This window comes from Leucoraja erinacea, chromosome 29 (assembly GCF_028641065.1).
Source record: "Leucoraja erinacea ecotype New England chromosome 29, Leri_hhj_1, whole genome shotgun sequence".
NCBI lineage: Eukaryota > Metazoa > Chordata > Chondrichthyes > Rajiformes > Rajidae > Leucoraja > Leucoraja erinaceus.
The window spans coordinates 7,834,935-7,855,410 of NC_073405.1; the positions used below are offsets into that span (position 1 = coordinate 7,834,935).

General features: G+C 44.6%; 1 protein-coding gene across 3 annotated transcripts; it reads right to left on the reverse strand.

Moving 5' to 3' along the window:
* Positions 1-20,377, reverse strand: LOC129711105 (CTD small phosphatase-like protein 2-B). 3 transcript variants are annotated; one of them, XM_055658505.1, is made up of 11 exons: positions 17,206-20,377; positions 15,990-16,095; positions 14,613-14,753; positions 12,674-12,788; positions 11,237-11,345; positions 9,433-9,519; positions 5,888-5,950; positions 3,652-3,731; positions 2,329-2,455; positions 1,483-1,578; positions 1-572 (listed from the first exon to the last, which is right to left on the reverse strand). In XM_055658505.1, the coding sequence occupies exons 1-11, from the start codon at positions 17,374-17,376 to the stop codon at positions 522-524; spliced, it is 1,146 nt and encodes a 381-aa protein (XP_055514480.1). In that variant the 5' UTR covers positions 17,377-20,377; the 3' UTR covers positions 1-521. The 3 variants fall into 3 exon arrangements, with proteins under 3 accessions (XP_055514480.1, XP_055514479.1, XP_055514478.1); XM_055658504.1 differs by having other exon boundaries at positions 17,197-20,377; XM_055658503.1 differs by lacking the exon at positions 1-572 and having other exon boundaries at positions 580-1,578; positions 17,197-17,394; positions 18,429-20,377.
* Between the last annotated feature and the right edge of the window lie 99 nt (positions 20,378-20,476).

Here is a 20,476-nt window from a genome sequence, read left to right on the forward strand (position 1 = left end):
TTACATATTATAAGCTCCTTCGCTTTTACCCAGAGCATAAACCAAGTTCTGTTTTTCTACATGCAATGCAGCCTTGAGTGTTGATTCAAATTCTAATAGAAATTTCATTTCCATCTTATCTAAAACAATCCACTTTCAGATTCAAATTGACCACTTAACAATCAATTAAGAGACAGCCATTGTGATTAGGCATTAATGCGGTATCCTTTATTTGTAAATTACGGATAAAACTAGTAGAAAAATAATGTAACAGGATGCAAGTGATCACGCACGACTTGGCTAATATTACATCCAACACATAAAACAACTGGGCTTGTGAACAACTGGAGGTAAAGCAAGATGTTGTCATTTACTTCTTAAGTTTACATTATGTTCCAGGCAGGTTTGATAAATCATCATTCTCCAACATTATCGTTGTGAAATGAGATGGGTTTTAGTGCTCAACATACAACTTTAGTTGGGAAGGGGAAAGGCTATTGGTTTTACTGGAGCCCACAGTCCCTTCAAAGGCAGCCTTCTGCCTAGACTCCAACGTTTAGCTGGTTCCTCTGAATCACGGGCCTGACGTCCTCCTGCAAAAGCAAAGATGATTCGTGGTAAGCACAACAACCAAAGCAGACTGTAAAAAAAGGTCAAGAAGATAGACACAAGAAGCTGGAGTAACTCGGTGGGTTGGACAGCATCTCTGGAGAAAAAGAATACGTGATGTTTCGGGTCGAGACCCTTCTTCAGAAAGGTCAAATTTGGTTTGATGGTGAATTACGTGTAGAAGGATCTCCAACTGACCATCCCACCAACAACTAGAGAACAGCCTCCTCATGGAGACCCTCGGACTATCTTTGATCGGACTTTACTGGCTTTATCTTGCACTAAATGTCATTCACGTTATTCCCTTATCATGCATCTATCTGTACACTGTGGACAGCTCGATTGTAAACATGCATTGTCTTTCCGCTGACTGGTTAGCACGCAACAAAATCTTTTTATTGTACCTTCACTGTATACGTGACAATAAACTAAACTTCACTCAAGATCTTTAAATTGCTAATTCGTTAATTAACGTTCAGTAGATTAGAGAAAAACAATTTGCATTTCTATTTTACCTGTCAACATAGTAAGATGTCTGAAGGTGTTTTACAGCAGAAGCAAAATTTGAGAGATGCCAAGTCAGATTGAGGTGTTGATGTAAAAATACTCGCAAAGGGAGGAGGTATTTGCAAGGGAATTCTAGAGAATAAGAACACAGGAGAATGCAGATGTTGGGATCTCAAGCAAAGGACAAATGCTGGAGGAACTCAATGGGCAAGGAGGGAAGTGAAGGCTTGTCTGACGAATACCTCCAGCATTTTTTCATTTTTGCTGCAGTCAAGGGCATTGGCAACTAAAGACACAGCTGTCTGCAGTGCAGATATCAAATTCCAGGATGCACCGAAAGCCAGAGAGAGCAGATCCATCAGTCTTGGATGCCCACCAACGCCTTACCAGTTCTGCCAATTTCTGCAAAAGCGGGATGAGATTGCGGAGCTCCTGGTCGCTGTGACTCTCGAACCAGCTTTTGACTAGAATCCCATTTGCAGTCTTGGAGGAGAAAACAAAGGCATGTCAAAAAGCACATCCGCTGATTAGCAAAACTTGCAGACATTTATTTCAAGAGAAGAATCACTTTCACACAACATAATTTCGTTCAGACCGAAAGGTCTGAATGACAATAAAGGAATCTAATCTAATCTAATCTTTAGTATAGTGCGTTTAATCAGCTGTCAGGCCTATCACAGTTTCTGCTTTAGTATTATGCATTAGAGCTTGCAGCTTTAAGGGAAGAGTGGGATTTAAAGGAGAAGTGTTGGGCAAGTTTTTAGGTTTTTTTTTTAAACACAGAGGGTGGAGAATGCCTGGAATGCACTGCTGAAGGTGGGTGAAGCAGACACGTTAGTGGCATTTATAACACTTTAGGATGGGCAAATGCAGGGAGTAGAGGGATATGGATTATGTGCAGGTAGATAAATGATGGGCTTGGCATCATGTTCAATAGACAATAGGTGCAGGAGTAGGCCATTCGGCCCTTCGAGTCAGCACCGCCATTCACTGTGATCATGGCTGATCATCCACAATCAGTTCCCCGTTCCTGCCTTCTCCCCATATCCCTCGACTCCACTATCTTTAAGAGCTCCATCTAACTCTCTCTTGAAAGCATCCAGAGAATTGGCCTCCACTGCCTACTGATGCAGAGAATTCCACAGATTCACAACTCTCTGGGTGAAAATGTTTTCTATCTTATTCCATATATATATATTTGATAGAATAACAATTTTAAAATCCCCATCACACCTGACCAACAAAAGCTTCAGCAGAACTGTCCACAAACACAGTCTTTGCCAGATCCCTTCCGAGGACCATCAGCTCTTTGACGTAGCTGCCCATGACACTGGTGCAGTGTTTCCGGTGTAGACGATGCCTGGAACAGATTCAGTGTCACCGATTAGTGACTTGGATCAAATTAGACTCAAAATGAAAAATGACAGGGAGGTTTGTTTTTGGTTTTTTTTTGGGGGGGGGGGGGGAAAGAGATGAAGGGTGAGGGGTGGTGTCGTGGGGAAGAGGGATACATCTTTTGTTCCAAAGCACATCACAGCCCACACGTACCACACCCCGGCAGCAGACTCGCCAACGCTTGTCTCCTGCTTGTCCTCCAAATGCAGCACATTGGCACAGCAGTAGAGTTGCTGCCTAACAGCACCAGAGACCTGGGTTCAATCCCGACTACGGGTGCTGTCTGTATGGAGTTTGTACGTTCTCCCCATGACCTGCTTGGGTTTTCTCCGAGTGCTTCAGTTTCCTCCCACATTCCAAAGACGTACAGGTTTTTAGGCTAATTGGCTTGGTAAAGTTGTAAATTGCCCCCTAGTGTGTGTAGGATAGTGTTAGTGTTCAGGGATCGCTGGTCGGCGCGGACTTGGTGGGCCTGTTTCCGCGCTGTATCTCTAAACTAAACCTCGATCCAAATTTTAATATAGTCAAAATTTCTAGCAGCAAAAATAAAGCTGCCAACCTGTCCAATCACTGGGGGAACGGCCACATAATCCATGCTATTGGGTGAGGGGGTACAATTGTGCAGCACATCGGGGAGGACTCCCTACCGCACATTTAAAGACATATATGAAAGCAGGCAATGACCATTAAACTGGAGCCAAGCAATTCACCACACACATTCTGAATACAATATCACCTCAAATACATGAGCAATCCTGACCAGCACTCGAGGCCAATGCTGTTCACTCAGGCATGCAATGGGCGGCACGGTGGCGCAGCGGTAGAGTTATTGACTGATAGCGCTCGCAGCGCTGGAGACCCGGGTTCGATCCCGACTACAGCTGCTGTCTGTACAGAGTTTGTACATTCTCCCCGTGACCTGCGTGGGTTTTCTCCGAGATGTTCGGTTTCCTCCCACACTCCAAAGGCGTACAGGTTTGTAAGTTAATTGGCTTGGTACACGTGTAAATTGTCCCTAGTGTGTGTAGGATAGTGTTAATGTGCGGGGATCGCTGGTTGGTGCGGACTCAGTGGGCCGAAGGGCCTGTTTCTGTGCTGCATCTCTAAACAAAAACAAATAAACTTTAGTGAAGGCTTCCCACACAAGTACAAACAACTTGCCTGATAATCCGCCTTTGCGGGTCCAGTATATCCAACACTTTGTCAGAGTAATCTTTAGTAGCAGAAGTGAAAAGGATAATCTAAGTGAAAGAGCAGAGCAAGGATCAACCCAAACTCCACCAAAAATCACCAGCCGTTTAGTCGTGCATTCACCATTTTGTGTACAAAACAAAACAAGTGGATGATCTAAGATCAGTGACGTGAACTGGGAGAGTTCTCAATCTGTTTGGACCCCAAAAGGCCACATGGATACGAGTCTGGTATTCCAGTTAAGGGTCAGGCTCAGAACTATGAAATTAATAACAACCCCCTTGCCGATTATTTAGAAAAACTCTTCTGAGAGGAAGTTGCGTCAAGGGACCATGCCCTGGCTGGCAAACCAGCCCAGTGGATGGGATATTCTGAGGTAGCATCCATTTCAGGCACAGCCAGCCATTCATTCCATTTCTTCCCCATCCCACGGTCCAAGTTTAAATTCAAGTTCACCTACAGATTAAAAGCGGTCAGACTTTTGCGAGTGCAAGCCAGGAAAAAAAATGTTTTGTTTGCTACAGCTGATATGAGATCATCACTTAGCAACAGATTGGGTCTTTGCCAAACATCCATTAAGTAGCACAATTTTAAGTTTCCAAAAAAAAATGACACAGCTATTCAGGACTATTTGAGTGTTAAATTGAGGCCTATAAGGCTTTTTAATTTACTAAAGTGACCACACAAAAAAACACCCATTGTGTTATTTCATACAAATAATTCACTTCATTAAAAGATTTTATCAAAAGCATGTAGAGGAACACTGTTTCATATCTTTTATATAACACAGGAGGCCTTTCATCCCATCGAATCAATGCTAGTTTTCAGAGCAATCGCATCCTCCCGTTCATTAATTTAGACATTTTCTCTCTCATTTGCCACTTAACTCCCACCCCCCTACACTAGAGATAACCAAATGCCGAATTAACCCATCAAGCCTGAAAGCGCATACCACAAGATTCAAGAACAGCTTCTTCCCCTCTGTTATCAGGCATCTGAATGGTCCTTCCATAAGCTGGGGAACTGTCTGATTCACCTCTACACCGTTGGGGACATTGTCTATGGAACTGATGCACTACAATGCTGAAAACTATATTCTACACTCTACTCCAGTATTTTGTGTCTACCTTCGGTGTAAACCAGCATCTGCAGTTCCTTCCTTCCACCATTACCCTCTGCTTCCTTCCATGAAGCCAATTTTCTACGCAGCCAGCCAGCGCTCCTTCAATCCCAAGGGCCATGAATTCATTTTGGTGATTAATTGATGTGGGGGATTATAGAGGGAGGTGGTGTCGTGGAGTTTTGGATAAGACAGTTCTGTGGACAGGGTTACTTCAAGTGCAGCAATCTTGAACATGTACAGAAAATGCCAAACATTTGCTGTGGGAATTTTCGCTTCGCATTCAGGCAGCATTTACATCAATTTTTGGCAGAGTTTGAATGGAGGGTGAAGATTACACTGAGTAACAGCTGGAGTTTGGCATGTGCAAGGAGGAACTGCAGATGCTGGTTTAAACCGACGATAGACACAAAAAGCTGGAGTAACTCAGCAGGACAGGCACGCACCCTTTCCTTCTCTCCCGAGATGCTGCCTGTCCCGCTGAATTACTCCAGCTGTGTGTGTGTGTCTACCTGGAACAGCTCACATCATTGTCCCTCTCATTCCACGTCAGGCAGCAGAACCACAGAAGGTGCTTGCCTCCTGGCTCAAGAACGTAGAAGCAATTTAATACGAAGCTCAAAATAGTTTCAATGCACCAACTCGCTGCGGTTACCAGGCTGATACTTCTCTGTATAACCCAAGGACATTTTACATGAACGATTTAAAGTGAGCAATGTACTCATCAATAACGCGTTCGCCCAGTGACCCGTTAGCCTCGGAAACGAAACATGCAAAGTTAAAGATATCCCCTAGAACACAAATGCTTGCCTTTAGAATTGCAAATTAAGAGGTCAGATTCAAAAAATCAAATCAAAAGCAGAACAATTAATAACAGTGAAAATACACAAGGAGTTGGGAGTAACTCAGCCGGTCAGGCAGCATCTCAGGAGAACATGGATAGGTGGTGTTTTAGCTCTGGACCCTTCTTCAGACTGACTGTGGTTGGGAGCAGAATGAGGTGGGGGGGGGGGGGGGGGGGGGGGGGGGGGGGTAGAACAAAGCCTGGTACTTGAGAGGTGGATACAGGCAAGGGAGAGGCTTTACCTCGTAGAACTGCGAGATGGTTTCGAGGAATTCCCTGCAGTAAGGCCTCAGCCTCACGTAGACCTGAAAACAGGAAGAAAAATCCTCGTGAAAAATCTCTTCAAACAATCGTTTTAAAACCTTCCCCCCTTTCCCACATATCCCCCCCAATTTAGAGAGAGTTCCCCGTCCTAAACAGGCCCATCCTCCAATGCCAAAGTGAGGACACGGACGGGGACACACACACACACACACACACACACACACACACACACACACACACACACACACACACACACACACACACACACACACACACACACACACACACACACACACACACACACACACACACACACACACACACACACACACACACACACACACACACACACACACACACACACACACACACACACACTCCTATTGCACTTGGTAGCTTACAACTTGACGGCATGAACATGGAATTCTCCAATTTTCAGGTAACTAATACAAACAACCCTCCCCGACCCCCAGTCCTCTCCGTGCCCCACCTGGATTAACACTAATTTCTCCGCTCTGGCCTCTGGCTTCCATCCAACCATCTATCTATCAAAACCCAAAACCCTCACCTGTATCCACCCATCACTTGCCAGGTTTTTGTCCTGCCCCTTCCTCTCCTCCAACCCCCCCCCCCAAATACCCCACGAGAACCAGCCTGAAGGACCCCAACTGAAAACGTCACCATGTTCTCCAGAGATGCTGCCTGACCCACTGAGTTACTCCAGGACCTTGCATCTTCTTTTTGTTTTTTTGTTTTTTGTTTTATTAAAAAGCAATTTTAAAATCTCCATTGTGATTTTCCAATCCTCCCATGGGCCTCCCCTTCTGCCCTCACCAGTCCTACAAATCTTCAAGGCCGCGAACACCTCCAATTCTGCCCCCTTTTTCCAACAGCCAATGTGGTACCTCCATGAAGCCGCCATCCGCCCCAGCTCTTATAGTCTCCCCCTAACGCCTTGCTCCCCCCTGCAAGATGTTCCTTAAAACCCAAAATAAAACACAGAAAAAAAGTGGTGGACAAACACAGGAGGTGGGACAGCGCGTGTGGAGAAGGGAGCAGAGTTAACGTGTCAGCTTGATCTTCATTAGGACTAGGCAAGTACGGAAACCAGCACTTTCAGTGGCAGAGCAGGGCGAGGTGTGGGGAGAATAAGGGAACCTCTGTGACAAGATGGACACCAAGGGAGGCTGCATAGTGCTGATGAATGGTAGTCCTGGGTTTAACCTCATTACTTCAGCTGATCTGTCTGGATAATACATAGAACGAGACGCACCAGGACAGAGAACAGAAGGGGAGACAACAAAGTCCCAACTCCAGACACAAAATACTGTCGCTGCTGGACTGTTCTTTTCTATGTTCCACAACATGCGTTCCTCCAGCACTCGAGTTCACAATGTTAATTGCTTTAGAGATGGATCCGAGCTTCAGCAGGAGGAGATGCCAACTAGGAGGAGCTTGGAACGCAGAGGACTACAGCACAACAGGCCCTTTGACTCACAATATCCATGCCAAATATGACCGACTCTTTAGACTGGAGATACAGCGTGGAAACATGCCCTTTGGCTCACCGAGTCTGCCCCAACCAGTAATCACCCCTTATACTAACACTGCTCCACACACTTGGTCCAATTTACAATTTTACCAAAGCCAATTGACCTACAAACCTGTATGTCTTTGTAGTCTTGGGAGGAAACCGGAGCACCTGGACAAAACCCACGCAGTCACTGGGAGAACGTACAAACCCCACACAGACCCATCACCCACAGTCAGGATCGAACCTGGGTCTCAGGCACTGTAAGGCAGCAACTCTACCGCTGCGCCACTATGCTGCCTTGATCTTATTTGCTTGTGCATAATCCATAACCATCCCCTGCACATCCATTTGCCTATCCAATACGTAAACGTCACTAGCGGTTCTATCTCATCACCTCCGGCAGCACATTGCAGGCACTCACCACCCTGCGTAACAAAGCTTGGCCCCGCCCATCTCCTTTGCCCCCCTCACATTAAACCTGTGCCCCCCGGTATTTGATATTTCCATCTTGGGCTGAGCAAAACTCTTGGGGGTGATCGGCCCCTCTTTTACCGAGGTTGGACTTCTAGATAAAAGCTGCCGAGTGTCACGAATCTCCCTGCCCCCATCCCCGCCCCTTCCCATTCCACACTCGCGTCTTTAGTGAATGCATGGACTTCAGACGGAGCCTGGCCGCAGGTGTCCAGTTGATTGTGCGTGGACCCTGGGGACATCCCACCCGGGCAGTTTCTGGATAATGAACTCCACTATTCCATCCAACATCTGACAATAGTCCATTATCAGGGTTCACAAGAAGGCATTAAATAAATGCAGTTCTGGAGGAGGGCTGAACAAGTGTGCTACAGACTGGCTCTCAGTGAAATCAGTGACAGCTAGCGAATATATTCCAGCAAAAGAAATGTGCAACATTCTGCCATACAACGGGCTTAGTCAATCTGCACAGCATTAAAATTGTGTGCATGCAATATTCATGTGGTACAACCGCATGTCAAAGAGGTGCGTGGGCAGCAGTCTGAGCAAGAGGGTTGGTCACTAACTCTGGGTATGTGGAGAAAGGGTAGTCTGCAGGCTTTACTGGTATGGAGCAGGACAAATAGTTTAGTTTAGTTTTAGAGATACAGCGTGGAAACAAGCCCTTCGGCCCACTGAGTCCGCACTGATCAGGGATCACCCCGTATACTAGTTCTGCCCTGTACACTTAACCTGCAACATCTGCACCTCTTTGGAATTTGGGAGGAAAACGGAGCACCCGGAGAAAACCCACACGGTCACATGGAGAACGTGCAAACTCCGTACAGACAGCACCGCAGTCAGGTCTCTGGCGCTGTAAGGCAGCAACTCTACCGCTGCGGCCACCGTGCCGCCCCAGAGTTGCGTGTGTGACAGTAGGTGTGCACTTATCTGTGGGGAGGGACATTATAGATTCGGGCATCCACCAAATCAGCAGGAAGAACACAGGCTGCATTGTTTTGGGCAAGAATGTTACCATTTTTGGAAACGTCATCAGAAGTCTCCTCTGCAACCTTTGCACTCTAATCACATCTTTCCCACGCGAGCAGTTACTGACACTGTGGCCCCGATGAGTATTCATAAGATCATAAATGATAGGAGCAGAATTAGGCCATTCAACCCATCAAGTCTACTCTGCCATTTAAATCATTGCCGATCCATTTCTCCATCCTAACCCCATTCTCCTGCCTTCTCCCACTGACCCCCAACCAGGTCAACAGCTGAAGGGCCATAAATACAAGAGAGGGAATTCAGGAGAAACCTATATATCCGGGATAATGATGATGAGAATGTTACTAGCCCAGAGTTGCTAATGCAAGTGGCACCTGCAGGGTGGTGCTTGTTCAACAAGAGTGGGGAAAGCAATGGATTTGTCAGTTGAGAGCAGTGGGAAGATGAAGTGAGTCGGGAGTTGGTTTGAGCGCCCCACATACAACACAAGGCACAGAACACTTAGTCCAAGCTCCAAGAGGGACAAACCTGATAGTTTTTATCCTGAAAGTGGACAGAAAATACAAAGTCTGGATTCTCCATGGGAGTCAGCTGGCAATGGACGAGAGTTTCATCCTATAATAAAAAAAGAGATATTATACAGCAAATGCACTTGGGCTACAACTAAACTGGAAATTATTCCCCACCAGCGATGTCCTCCATCTTCGAGTCCTGGAAGAGATAAACTGCTATAGTCTCCAGGACTCAAGGCCCTGAGCTACAGGGAGAGTGTGGACAGGCCATGTCCTTGTTCCTTGAAGCCCAGGGTGATCTTACAGAGGGAGATAGCTTCCTTTTTCCTCCACCCTCGTAATCAGTCTGAAGCAAGGGCCCTGACCTGAAATATCACCCATCCATGTTTTCCTGGGATGCTGCTTGACCTACTGAGTTACCAAGAGCTGAGTTCCTCCCCTTCTCAGCTCTCCCTCAGCCCTCGGGCTCCTCCTCTTCCTTTTTCCTTTCTTCTCCCCGCCTCCTTCCCCACCCTCCATCAGTCTGAAGAAGGGTCTCGGCCCGAAATGTTGCCCATTTCCTTTGCTCCATAGATGCTGCTGCACCCGCTGAGTTTCTCCAGCACTTTTATCTACCACTGAGTTACTCCATATTTTTCACTTTTCCGTGATGTTATAGAGGTATATAAAACCACGAGGGGAATTGTCTGGGTGAGTGATCAGTCTGAAGAAGGGTCTCGACTCAAAACTTCACCTGACCATATTCTCCAGAGATTCTGCCTGACCCGCTGAGTTACTCCGGCACCGAGTCTTCCCCCCCTTCCCCCCCCCCCAATGAAATGCACAAGTTTAAGGGGGTGCTGCATGAGGAGCACGGCAACAAAACACGACGGGTGACCTGTGACCACTCATCCCAGCTCTCGGCTCACACCGCAAACCTGATTCTGTTCTGCCCTGCGTGGAAACAGGCCCTTCATCCCACTGAGTCTACACTGACCGGCCATCACCTGTACACTAGCTCTATCCTACACTCTTGGTACAATTTACAGAGGCCAATTAACCTACAAACCTGCACATCGTTGGGATGTGGGAGGAATCCAGAGCATCTGGAGAAAACCCACGTGGTCAGAGAGGTCGTACAAACTCCGTACATACATCACCTGTAGTCAGGATCTAACCTGGGACTCTGGTGCTGTAAGGCAGCAACTCTACCCCAGTGCCACTGTCTGCTTGGACGGGACTTAAACACAAACTGTGTGGTCAGGGATGAGAGGATGCCAGACAAGGGGATCCCAGGACAAATGCTGTCTAGAACCTCAACACGAAATATTGACATTGCAGCACTAATCAAGCCAGCTGCACTGGGCAGCACGGTGGCGCAGCAGTAGAGTTGCTGCCTTTCAGCACCAGAGACCCGGGTTCAATCCTGACTACGGGTGCCGTCTGTAGGGACTTTGTACGTTCTCCCTGTGAGCGAGTGGGTTTTCTCTAAGATAATTGATTTCCTCCCATACTCCAAAGATGTACATGTTTGTGGGTTAATTGACTTGGAATAAATGGGAAATTGGCCCTAGTGCGTGTAGGATAGTGTTAGTGTACTGGTTGGTACGGATCCGGTGGGCCTGTTTCCCTGCTGCATCTCTAAACTAAACTAGAAAGCCCAAAGGGGGCAGGTCTTCGCCCTCTTCATTCAGCCAATCCATTTGTCAATTCCAGATTAATCTCAACTCAGCAGAACAGTTACATCTTTCCCAGTGAAATTGTGCTTAAAAAAACGACTTACTCTGCAGAATGAATTTGGGCGTTTTACTTTACTTAATGAAGAGCAACAGGAAACTCACCAGCCCCAGAACGAGCGAGTAATCAGGGACGCTGCGGGTTTTAAGCGGAAGAATGGATTTTTGAAGTGAATCTTCTGTCGAGCTTTGAAATTCCTTGAAGAATTTATACCTGAGAAATAATAATAATATCTGAAATTTCAGTTTTAAATTCCAGTACAGTTGATTGATTGAACCTTACGCTGGTATTACTGACTTTATTGTCCAAGTAATACCAGAATAAAGCCTCGTTAGCCCAGACATTTAACTTAGAGACATATAAGTAAGTAAGTTTATTGGCCAAGTATTCACATACAAGGAATTTGCCTTGGTGCTCCGCCCGCAAGTAACAACGTGACATACTGCGACAGTTACGAATGACTCAGAAACCAATAAACATTAATAATAATAAAACATTAATGATAAAACACCATTGATCAAGCATGTGAACCAACAAAGTACCAGATCAAAGGGAGGCTACAGATTTTTGGCTGTTTAGTAGAGCAACTACTCGTGGATAACTTACTAGGGTGAATTCCAAGCTCTTCCAGGTGAAGAGAGGTCATGAGTAGAACACTTCTCCCCTCAGTGTGCACGCAAGTTCAGATCACTTGCATGTGGAGCCTCAGCTCAAGTGACCATTATAGATTTGAGGGCAGAGCTCTCAGTGACCTGATCAGCATTCCTCCCACAATCAACTCTACCAGTTGGGGATATTGGAACACAAAAGTCTTGAACTACTATCTACCTCATTGGCGACCCTTTGACTATCCTTGATCCGACTTTGCTGGCTTTACCTGGCACCAAACATTATTCCCTTATCATGATTAATATGCATCCTGGTACCTTTGTCTACAAAACAAATTCATTGATGAGGGCACTGGGGGATTCCGGTTTTTTCCTTAAACCCAACCTAGTTTGATAAGCTAATTACCAAGAGGTATAAAATCAACATGTTAAGAATTAAATATTTTTGAAATATATACTAAAAACATTTACCAAACCGAGTTTTTAAATGATAGAAGATATTCGAAATCTTGTCCAAGTTGTTGTCAAAAGTAATCTCAGAAGGTCATAAGTCATAGGAGTAGAATTAGGTCATTCAGCCCATCAAGTCTACTCCGCCATTCAAATCATCATTGATCTATCTCTCCCTCCTAACCCCATTCTCCTGCCATCCCCCACTGACCCCCGACTCCCATATTGTCAGGTAAAGAGCTGAAGGGCCATAAATACAAGAGGGGGAATCCATCTATCTCTGCCCATTTCCTGCAGTTGTTCCTTGCTGTTAATCTCGAGGGTGGATCATTGTCCTTTACAGCTGCCCAAGCTGTTTAAGAGCTTGACTGCTTCATTTAATTAATACTGTGCATTTTAGGGCCCAACCTAAAATGTCCAAACTAAACAAGTTTCTTTGCAGATCCGAAGGTCACCAATAGGGAAACTCTGTCCAGTACTTACTGATTAAAGGTTTCTTTCTTGGCACAAAGCGAGGTCGCATCCATTGAGACATTGATGGAGAAAATCCACTCCAGGGGCACAGAGCCTCGGTCCAAATTTCTATTGGTATCCATGTCTGTTGGAACAGAGAAAACTGTTCAAACTGTTGATAGAAGCTAGAAGATTTGTATACCATCTCAGTGTAATAATGCTACACACTTGTACTCTCTGTGAGATGTTTTATCTAAGAGCTTATGCATAGTGATACCTGTACTGAACTGTATACAAAAATGAATTTCACTGAACCTCGGCACACGTGACAAATAAAGTACCATACAATACCAAGACAAAGCTGCAAACTGTTCTTTTAAGTAGGTAGACACAAATAGCTGGAGTAACTCAGAGGGACAGGCAGAATCTCTGGGGAGAAGGAATGAGATGCTGCCTGACCCGCTGAGTTACTCCAGCATTTTGTGTCTATCTAAAGACTGCTGCAATTGATACCCCTCGACCAAATAGTTGACAGGCCCAACTCTCCTTTTAGCTTCTATGATTAAATGGGATCAGGCATTTCTAAGTCATTGCCACATACAGTTGCGGAAACAAAGTCTTTTGGTATTTTTTAAAGCAGAGGCTGATAGATTCTCGATTAGTAAGGGTGTCAAAGGTTGCGTGGAGGAGGCAGGAGAATGGGGTTGAGAGGGAAAGATAGATCAGCCATGATTGAATTACGATAGTTTAGTTTAGAGATACAGAGCAGAAACAGGCCCTTCGGCCCATCGAGACTGCACCGACCGGAGATGCCCGCACATCAACACTATCCTACACACACTCGGGACATTGTTGCATTTTACACCAAGCCAATTAACCCACAAATCTGTGTGTCTTTGGAGTGTGGGAAGAAACCGAAGATCTCGGAGAAAACCCACACAGGTCACGAGGAAAACGTGCACAAACTCCGTACAGACAGCACCCGTTGTCAGGATCGAACCTAGGTCTCTAGAGCTGCAAGGCAGTAGCCTTACCCGGACACCGCCGTGACGAATGGCCCAATTCTGCTCCTATGACTTCCGAATTTATGAGCATCTGCAGTTCCTCGTGATTCCAAACAAGAGATTAATCAACAATCCCATTTCTATTGTATGATCCGGCTGCCAGGACTGCCAGGCATTGAATCAGATCATCCCAAGCCCTTCCTCCTTCAGAAATTCCCTTTGACTTTTGGTTTAGTGAAAATGCATAAATATTTGAAACTAATTAAGATGTGGGACTGCAGAAAGAGAAGAGGGCAGTAAGATTAAACTGACCCAGTACATCCTCTGTGGACATTTACTGAATTAACTTGTTGGTGGCAGAAACATAGAAAAATAGGTGCAGGAGTAGGCCGTTCAGCCCTTCGAGCCAGCACGGCCATTCAATATGATCATGGCTGATCATCTGTTTAAGAAGGAACTGCAGATGCTGGAAAATCGAAAGTAGACAAAAGTGCTGGAGAAACTCAGCGGGTGCAGCAGCATCTATGGAGCGAAGGAAATAGGCAACGTTTCACCTTGCCTATTTCCTTCGCTCCATAGATGCTGCTGCACCCACTGAGTTTCTCCAGCACTTTTGTCTACCATGGCTGATCATAATAATATTAATAATAATAATAATATATTTTTATTGTCATTGCACAATAGTGCAACGAGATTTGGTATGCAGCTTCCATCCGATGTCATAACTTAAATAACTAATACAATTTAAATTTAGATATTTATGATTTAGATTTAGATCATCCAAAGTCAGTACCCCATTCCTACTTCCCCCCACCCCCCCCAATATCCCTTGATTCCTTTAGCCCCAAGAGCTGAATCGAAGGCTCTCTTGAACAGGCAGTAATATCCACGCTTGCCTAATGAATCATACTCAAGATACAAGGCATTTGTACAAATTCCACCTTCTAGTTTCGCATTGAACTTACCAGGAGTTGCTGAAGGGAGGATTGGAAGCGAGGACAATGTTTGCTTGGCATTATGGTTATTCCTGGTTACCGGCCCATGATGTTCCTCATGAAACCTCACCCGTGTGTGGGATTTTGTTGCACAGGAAGTGGAGTCAAACCCTTGAAATTAAAAAAAAAAAATGTTTAAATCAATGTAATATCGCAAGGTGACACTGGGTTAAAAGTCCATCTAGACTCCAATCATCGACATAACTGGTTATGTCTTTGCAAAATTTGAATTAGCCAGACAGGACTTCTATCTCCGCGAGTTCCGCTGTTTATTCCTGCTTCAGCAGATGCTTCAATCACTCCTTTCCCTCAGAATTATCTCTAATGATATCCCCACTGCTGGCTTGAGACTAATTACCTGGCTTATCCCTGTTGTTGAGTAAAAGGGCATCACATCACCTAATCTACTGTCATTCATGGTCACTGCCCCTCCAATCTCTTCCCTTGGCTCCTACAGCATGTTCGGATACATCTCATCAAGCCCAAAAGGTCAGAGAGTCATAGAGTCAGGCCCTTCGGCCCAACATGCCTCATCTCAACTAGCCCGATCTGCCTACATAGGACCCATATCCCTCTAAACCTGTCATATCCAGGAACTATCTAAATGCTTCTTAAACGTTGCAAATGGTACCTCATAAGGTCATATGTGATAAGAGCAGCATTTGGCCATTCAGCCCATCAATTCTATTCCATCATTCAATAATGGCTGATCTATCTCTCCCTCCTAATCCCATCCTCCTGCTTTCTCCCCATAACCCCCGGCACCCGTACCAATCAAGAATTTATCTATCTCTGCTTTAAAAATATCAATTGACAGCCTCCACAGCCTTCTGTAGCAAAGAATTCCACAGATTCACCACCCTGTCTCAACCCGACTACTATCTCCTCCAGCAGCTTGTCCCATACATCAACACCCTTTGTGTAAAAACGTTACCCTCAGTTTCCTATTAAATCTTTCCCTCCTCACCTTATACCTATATCCTCTAGTTCTTGATTCCCCTACTCTAGGGAAAAGGCTGTGCGTTTACCCAGTCTATTCTTCTCATGATTTTGCACACCTCTGTAAGGTCACTCCTCATCCTCCTGCACTCCAAGGAATAAAGTCCTAGCCTGCTCAGCCTCTCCCTATAGCAGGCTGAGTCTATTCCTGCTCTTATTTCCCCTGGTGTTATAATATGAGGGAGTTAGGAGACCATCAATTAATCAATGAGAACAGTGCTCGGATGTCAACCTCGATTCAGATTGGTTCTATACTGGGCGTGATATGTACATGATGACAATTGACAAGTATTTACAAATGAAGTTACAACGCTACAAAATGGACTACCATTACCGAGTTACCCCTACCTCTTTTAAACTCCACCTCCTGCCAGCGTTTTCTTGGTAATCGTTTGGTACTGGGTGTGGTCGAGAAGGAATCGGGTGAATTATCAAACGTCACAACTCGCCTGGCCTGGAGCAGAGAGGACAGAGCTGGAATTAAATTAACTAAACAGTGGAGGTATTTTCACACTCCCTCACCTTTCACCCCTCGCTTGTCAAGAAATCCGTGATTGTGAAAGGAATTAAGATAGGCAGCAGGATCATTCTGAAATGAAGTTTAGTTTATTATTGTCACGTGTACTGAGGGACAGTGAGAAGCCTTTTTGTTGTGTACGAATTATTATTATATCCAGGAGGCAAGTGCTACACTATGCAAGTACTTATAATGCTTTACAGTGCAAATCATAGCTGTGTTTGAAGTGTCAAAATCAATTTAAATTTCTGAAATGATTAATTACATTTTAATATTAGACTCTCTGTCTTGGGTCTCCTCCGTGGCCAGAGCGAGCAACACCGGAAATGGGAGGAACAGCACCTCATATTCCGCTTGGGGAGTCTGTATCCTGGGGGCATGAACATTGAATTCTCCCAGGTACACAAAAATGCTGGAGAAACTCAGCGGGTGCAGCAGCATCTATGGAGCGAAGGAGATAGGTAACGTTTCGGGCCGAAACCCTTCTTCGATTGTGAAACTGTCTCCGGAGAGAGGTGGTAGGAGAACTCTCTTACAAAAAAATGGCATACCTCAGCGAGGCAGCAGCATCTATGGAGCGAAGACAAAGTAACGTTCAAGGAGAAACCCTTCTGCTGGAAAATCTCCGAAGGTAGGACAAAAATGCTGGAAAAAGGCATACTCAGAGGAGTATCGCAGCAGACAATGTACAAGGAGGAACTGCGATGCTGGAAAATCGATAGGCACACAAAAATGCTGGAAAAAACTCAGTTTCGGGCCGAAGGAGATAGGTAACCCTTCGGGCCAAACCCTTTCAAAATTTTGTTAGTCCTTGCTGTCTCCTCCCCTTCCTCAGCCCTCCTGCTGTCTCCTCCCATCCCCCAGCCTTCGGGCTCCTCCTCCTTGTTCCTTTCTTCACACCCCCCCCCCCCCCCCCCCCCCCATCAGTCTGAAGAAGGGTTTTGGCCCAAAACGTTGCCTATTTCCTTCGCTCCATAGATGCTGTTGTACCCGCTGAGTTTCTCCAGCTTTTTTGTGTACCTTTAATATTAGACATACCTTTCTCACCCTTGATGAAGCTCTGGGTGTGGTTTTTCCTGCTGAACGTGCAGTCTTGGAAGGCTCACCACAGTCTCCTCCTGGTGGCGTTTCCAGGAGCCCATCTCGAACCTTAGTGCAGCGTGGAGTGGGGGGAATGAAAGGATTTGCTGACGTGGCTTTGCCCGACCTCAGGTTCATCGTGCAAGTATCGGCTGGCTAGATACAAGGGGAATGGACATGGAGGAAACACCTGGTTGATGGCTAACAAACACTTGGAATTGCAGAGTTCTAATGAATTAAAGATGAATCCACTGTAAAAAGACACAGCACTTTCTAAAATATAAACCAACACTTTCTCTTAAAGTTGCTAAATAAAATCCAGAGAAGATTTTAATCTAATCCAAACAATTTTAGGTCTAGTCTCCTGAAGTTTTATCCTTAAATTCAAACATGAAAACGCAAGGCTATCAACATGCCTAATCATCTAACAGGGCAACACAGAAACATTAATAGGCCCTTTAGTTCCTTGAGCACATTCAATCAGAACATATTAGTGTGCTAGGAGCTTTCCCTCCCCCCCATGTTCATTGAAATTAATACTTAGTTTAAAAATAATCTACTAATAGACCAACACATTTTCAATTGACATATCCCACCCTCTGCTGCACCTCTTCCTGAGTTTTAGTTTAGTTTATTGTCACATGTACCGAGGTACAGTGAAATGCTCATGTTGCATGTTAACTAGTCCTATGGCGTGTCCTAATCTAGTCTTGCCAGTTTGTTTGGGGGTAGTTTGGATTTTCATCCACCTTTGAATGGGGAACATTGTTTGATGATAAAATCCTTTAACATTTAGGAAATATGAATCAGGTTTAACAGCACATAGCTATACCTTCTCTTTGTAAAAGACACCCCACTACATACTCCACTATTCTTCCAACGGAGTCAGGTGTTTTGATATGCAAAGTATAGACCAGTTCCCTTTGAAAGGCAATGTAACTTCCCCAGTATTACCCACACGCTGTGTGGAAAATGTACAATCCTCACACTGGCCACCTCAGAACTCATTAAAAACAGAGCAGGCAACATCCCCATCCCAAGACACAGGCCAAAAGAATATTAAACTTGTACATTGTCTTCAAGTAAATATGCAGCATCATTCATCTGGATGAGAGGCTATGAAGACAAAATTGAATAAATAATGAAATGGGCCTACTTTCAAGTCACATTTCTATCTTTGTATTACCTACCCAATGCCTGGACAACAAGGTGTAACACGGGCCTCACTTCGAGCTTCACTGAGTTTAAACCTAGGTCAGTAAAAACACACACACACTGTCTTCTCTCATTCAACTCCCAGAACATATGCTTAATGACTTCCTCTCTCCACCTGACCTGCTCAACACTTTTGCTTATGTGTGGTTTTTAACCCTTTCCTACTTCACAAGTTTTTTATCTAACAAATTTACGTGGAAATGAACATTCTCAAGGCTGTATGCAGGGAAATGAGAAAAATGTACCACTTTAGATATTCAATTTCTTTCTTGTGTTTGTGAAGTTACCTGCAATCTAATACCCTATGAGTTTGTGTATCAGTGTAATCGGGTGCTTAAAAGGTTAACAAAAATGCCCTCGTGATTATCCTCTGCTGAGGATAGTTAATAACCTTGAAGTTAATAACCAATTAATTGTGTACAACAGCATCTTGTTGGAAGGAGGATTTCTCTAGTGCCCGGAGTTGCAACTGGTTTACTATCATGAGGGACATTGCAAGTGAGTTGATTCTCACATGTGTATGGAGCCTCAAATAGAGAACTTCATGGGGAAAATAAAGTCTTGCAATATGTCTCAGTGTCCTGCATGGAAAGAAAATGGAGTTCCTGTTTCAGGTGAAATGGGGATAGTTACAGATAAAAGAGGCCTTGAGAGGCAGATGCAATGGAGATATAGGGGAACAAATGGGGAAATCTGGGGTGGGTGGAAGGCATGAGATAGTAATAACAACATGGATGATGGGATGAAATAGATAAAATAAATATTCAGAATAATGAAAGGTCAGATTGGAGGAGGTTTAAATGGAGGATAATCAAAATGAAAAAAGCTTCTGATCTGATATTGTTAAATCCAGAAGGCTGCGACTTGGCTCATTGAAAAAGGAAATGTTCTTCCCTGAGTTTACATTGAATTTCTTTGGTTAGTATTGGAGGTTGATGACTGAGGTTAGAGGAAGTGAGACTGAGAATTAGGCATCTGATTCATTGAGTCGTACAGCATGGAAACGGGCCGTTTGACCCAACTTGCCCACACCAGCCAACATGTCTCATCTACACTTGTCCCACCAGCCTGCATTTGGCCCATATCCCTCTAAAAATGTCCTACCCATGTACCTGTCTAAATGTTTCTTAAGCTCTTAGGATTCTCAAGGATTGCATGGCTTGTCCCAGGAACATGTGATTACAATCAAAAGTAATTTAACTCAACATTTTTCTCTTCATTAAAAAAGACTGGACTCAACTCTAGTTAATTTAATACCTAACAGGCACGGTCCTACCCTGAAACTCAGTGGCCCACTAATTATTACAATTTCTGCACAGGATAAAATGTTGACATATTTTGATTGAAAGAGCTATTAACAAATATTTACTTGCCTTCTTTTGTAAAACTTGTTTTTGGAATCTTTGTCGAGTGTATGGATGGGAAGTGTGCCAATGGATCATATCACACAAAATTGGTGCGTTCTCATTACATGCATCTGTAAATGATGGATGGCCATCTGGATCTGTACATGAGTTTCACTGTACCTTAATTGGTACATTTGACAATAAACTGACCTTGAAACCTTGAATGATCCTAATGAAGATGTTGATGAAACCATTCCCATCTGCCACTAAAACATGGGGGTTTAGTTTCTGAACTCGCACCTAGAGGCATGCAGTAGGAGGGTGTATGCCATGCTAATGTTGAGCGTAAGCCCCCTGCTCTCAGTGAACATTGCCTTGAGGATTGGCCTCCAAACTTGCATATTTTAAGTGCCTCGTTGCTGTGGTTTAGATGATCTTCATTCTGGTACGTGGTCATCATAGACAGAAACATTTCCTATTCCACTGGAAAGTTTGCAGAGGTGAAGTACAGCATTGCAGTGAGAAAGATTGAAAGAAGTGTCACTGTACACCACTAACCCGTGAAAATAAATGTTCTCATTTGCACTTTTCACATCGGCCATTTCTCAATAAATGTGACATTTGATTAAATTCACCATCACCTTCAATGTATCAGCATAAGCTACAGTTTGTTGAGG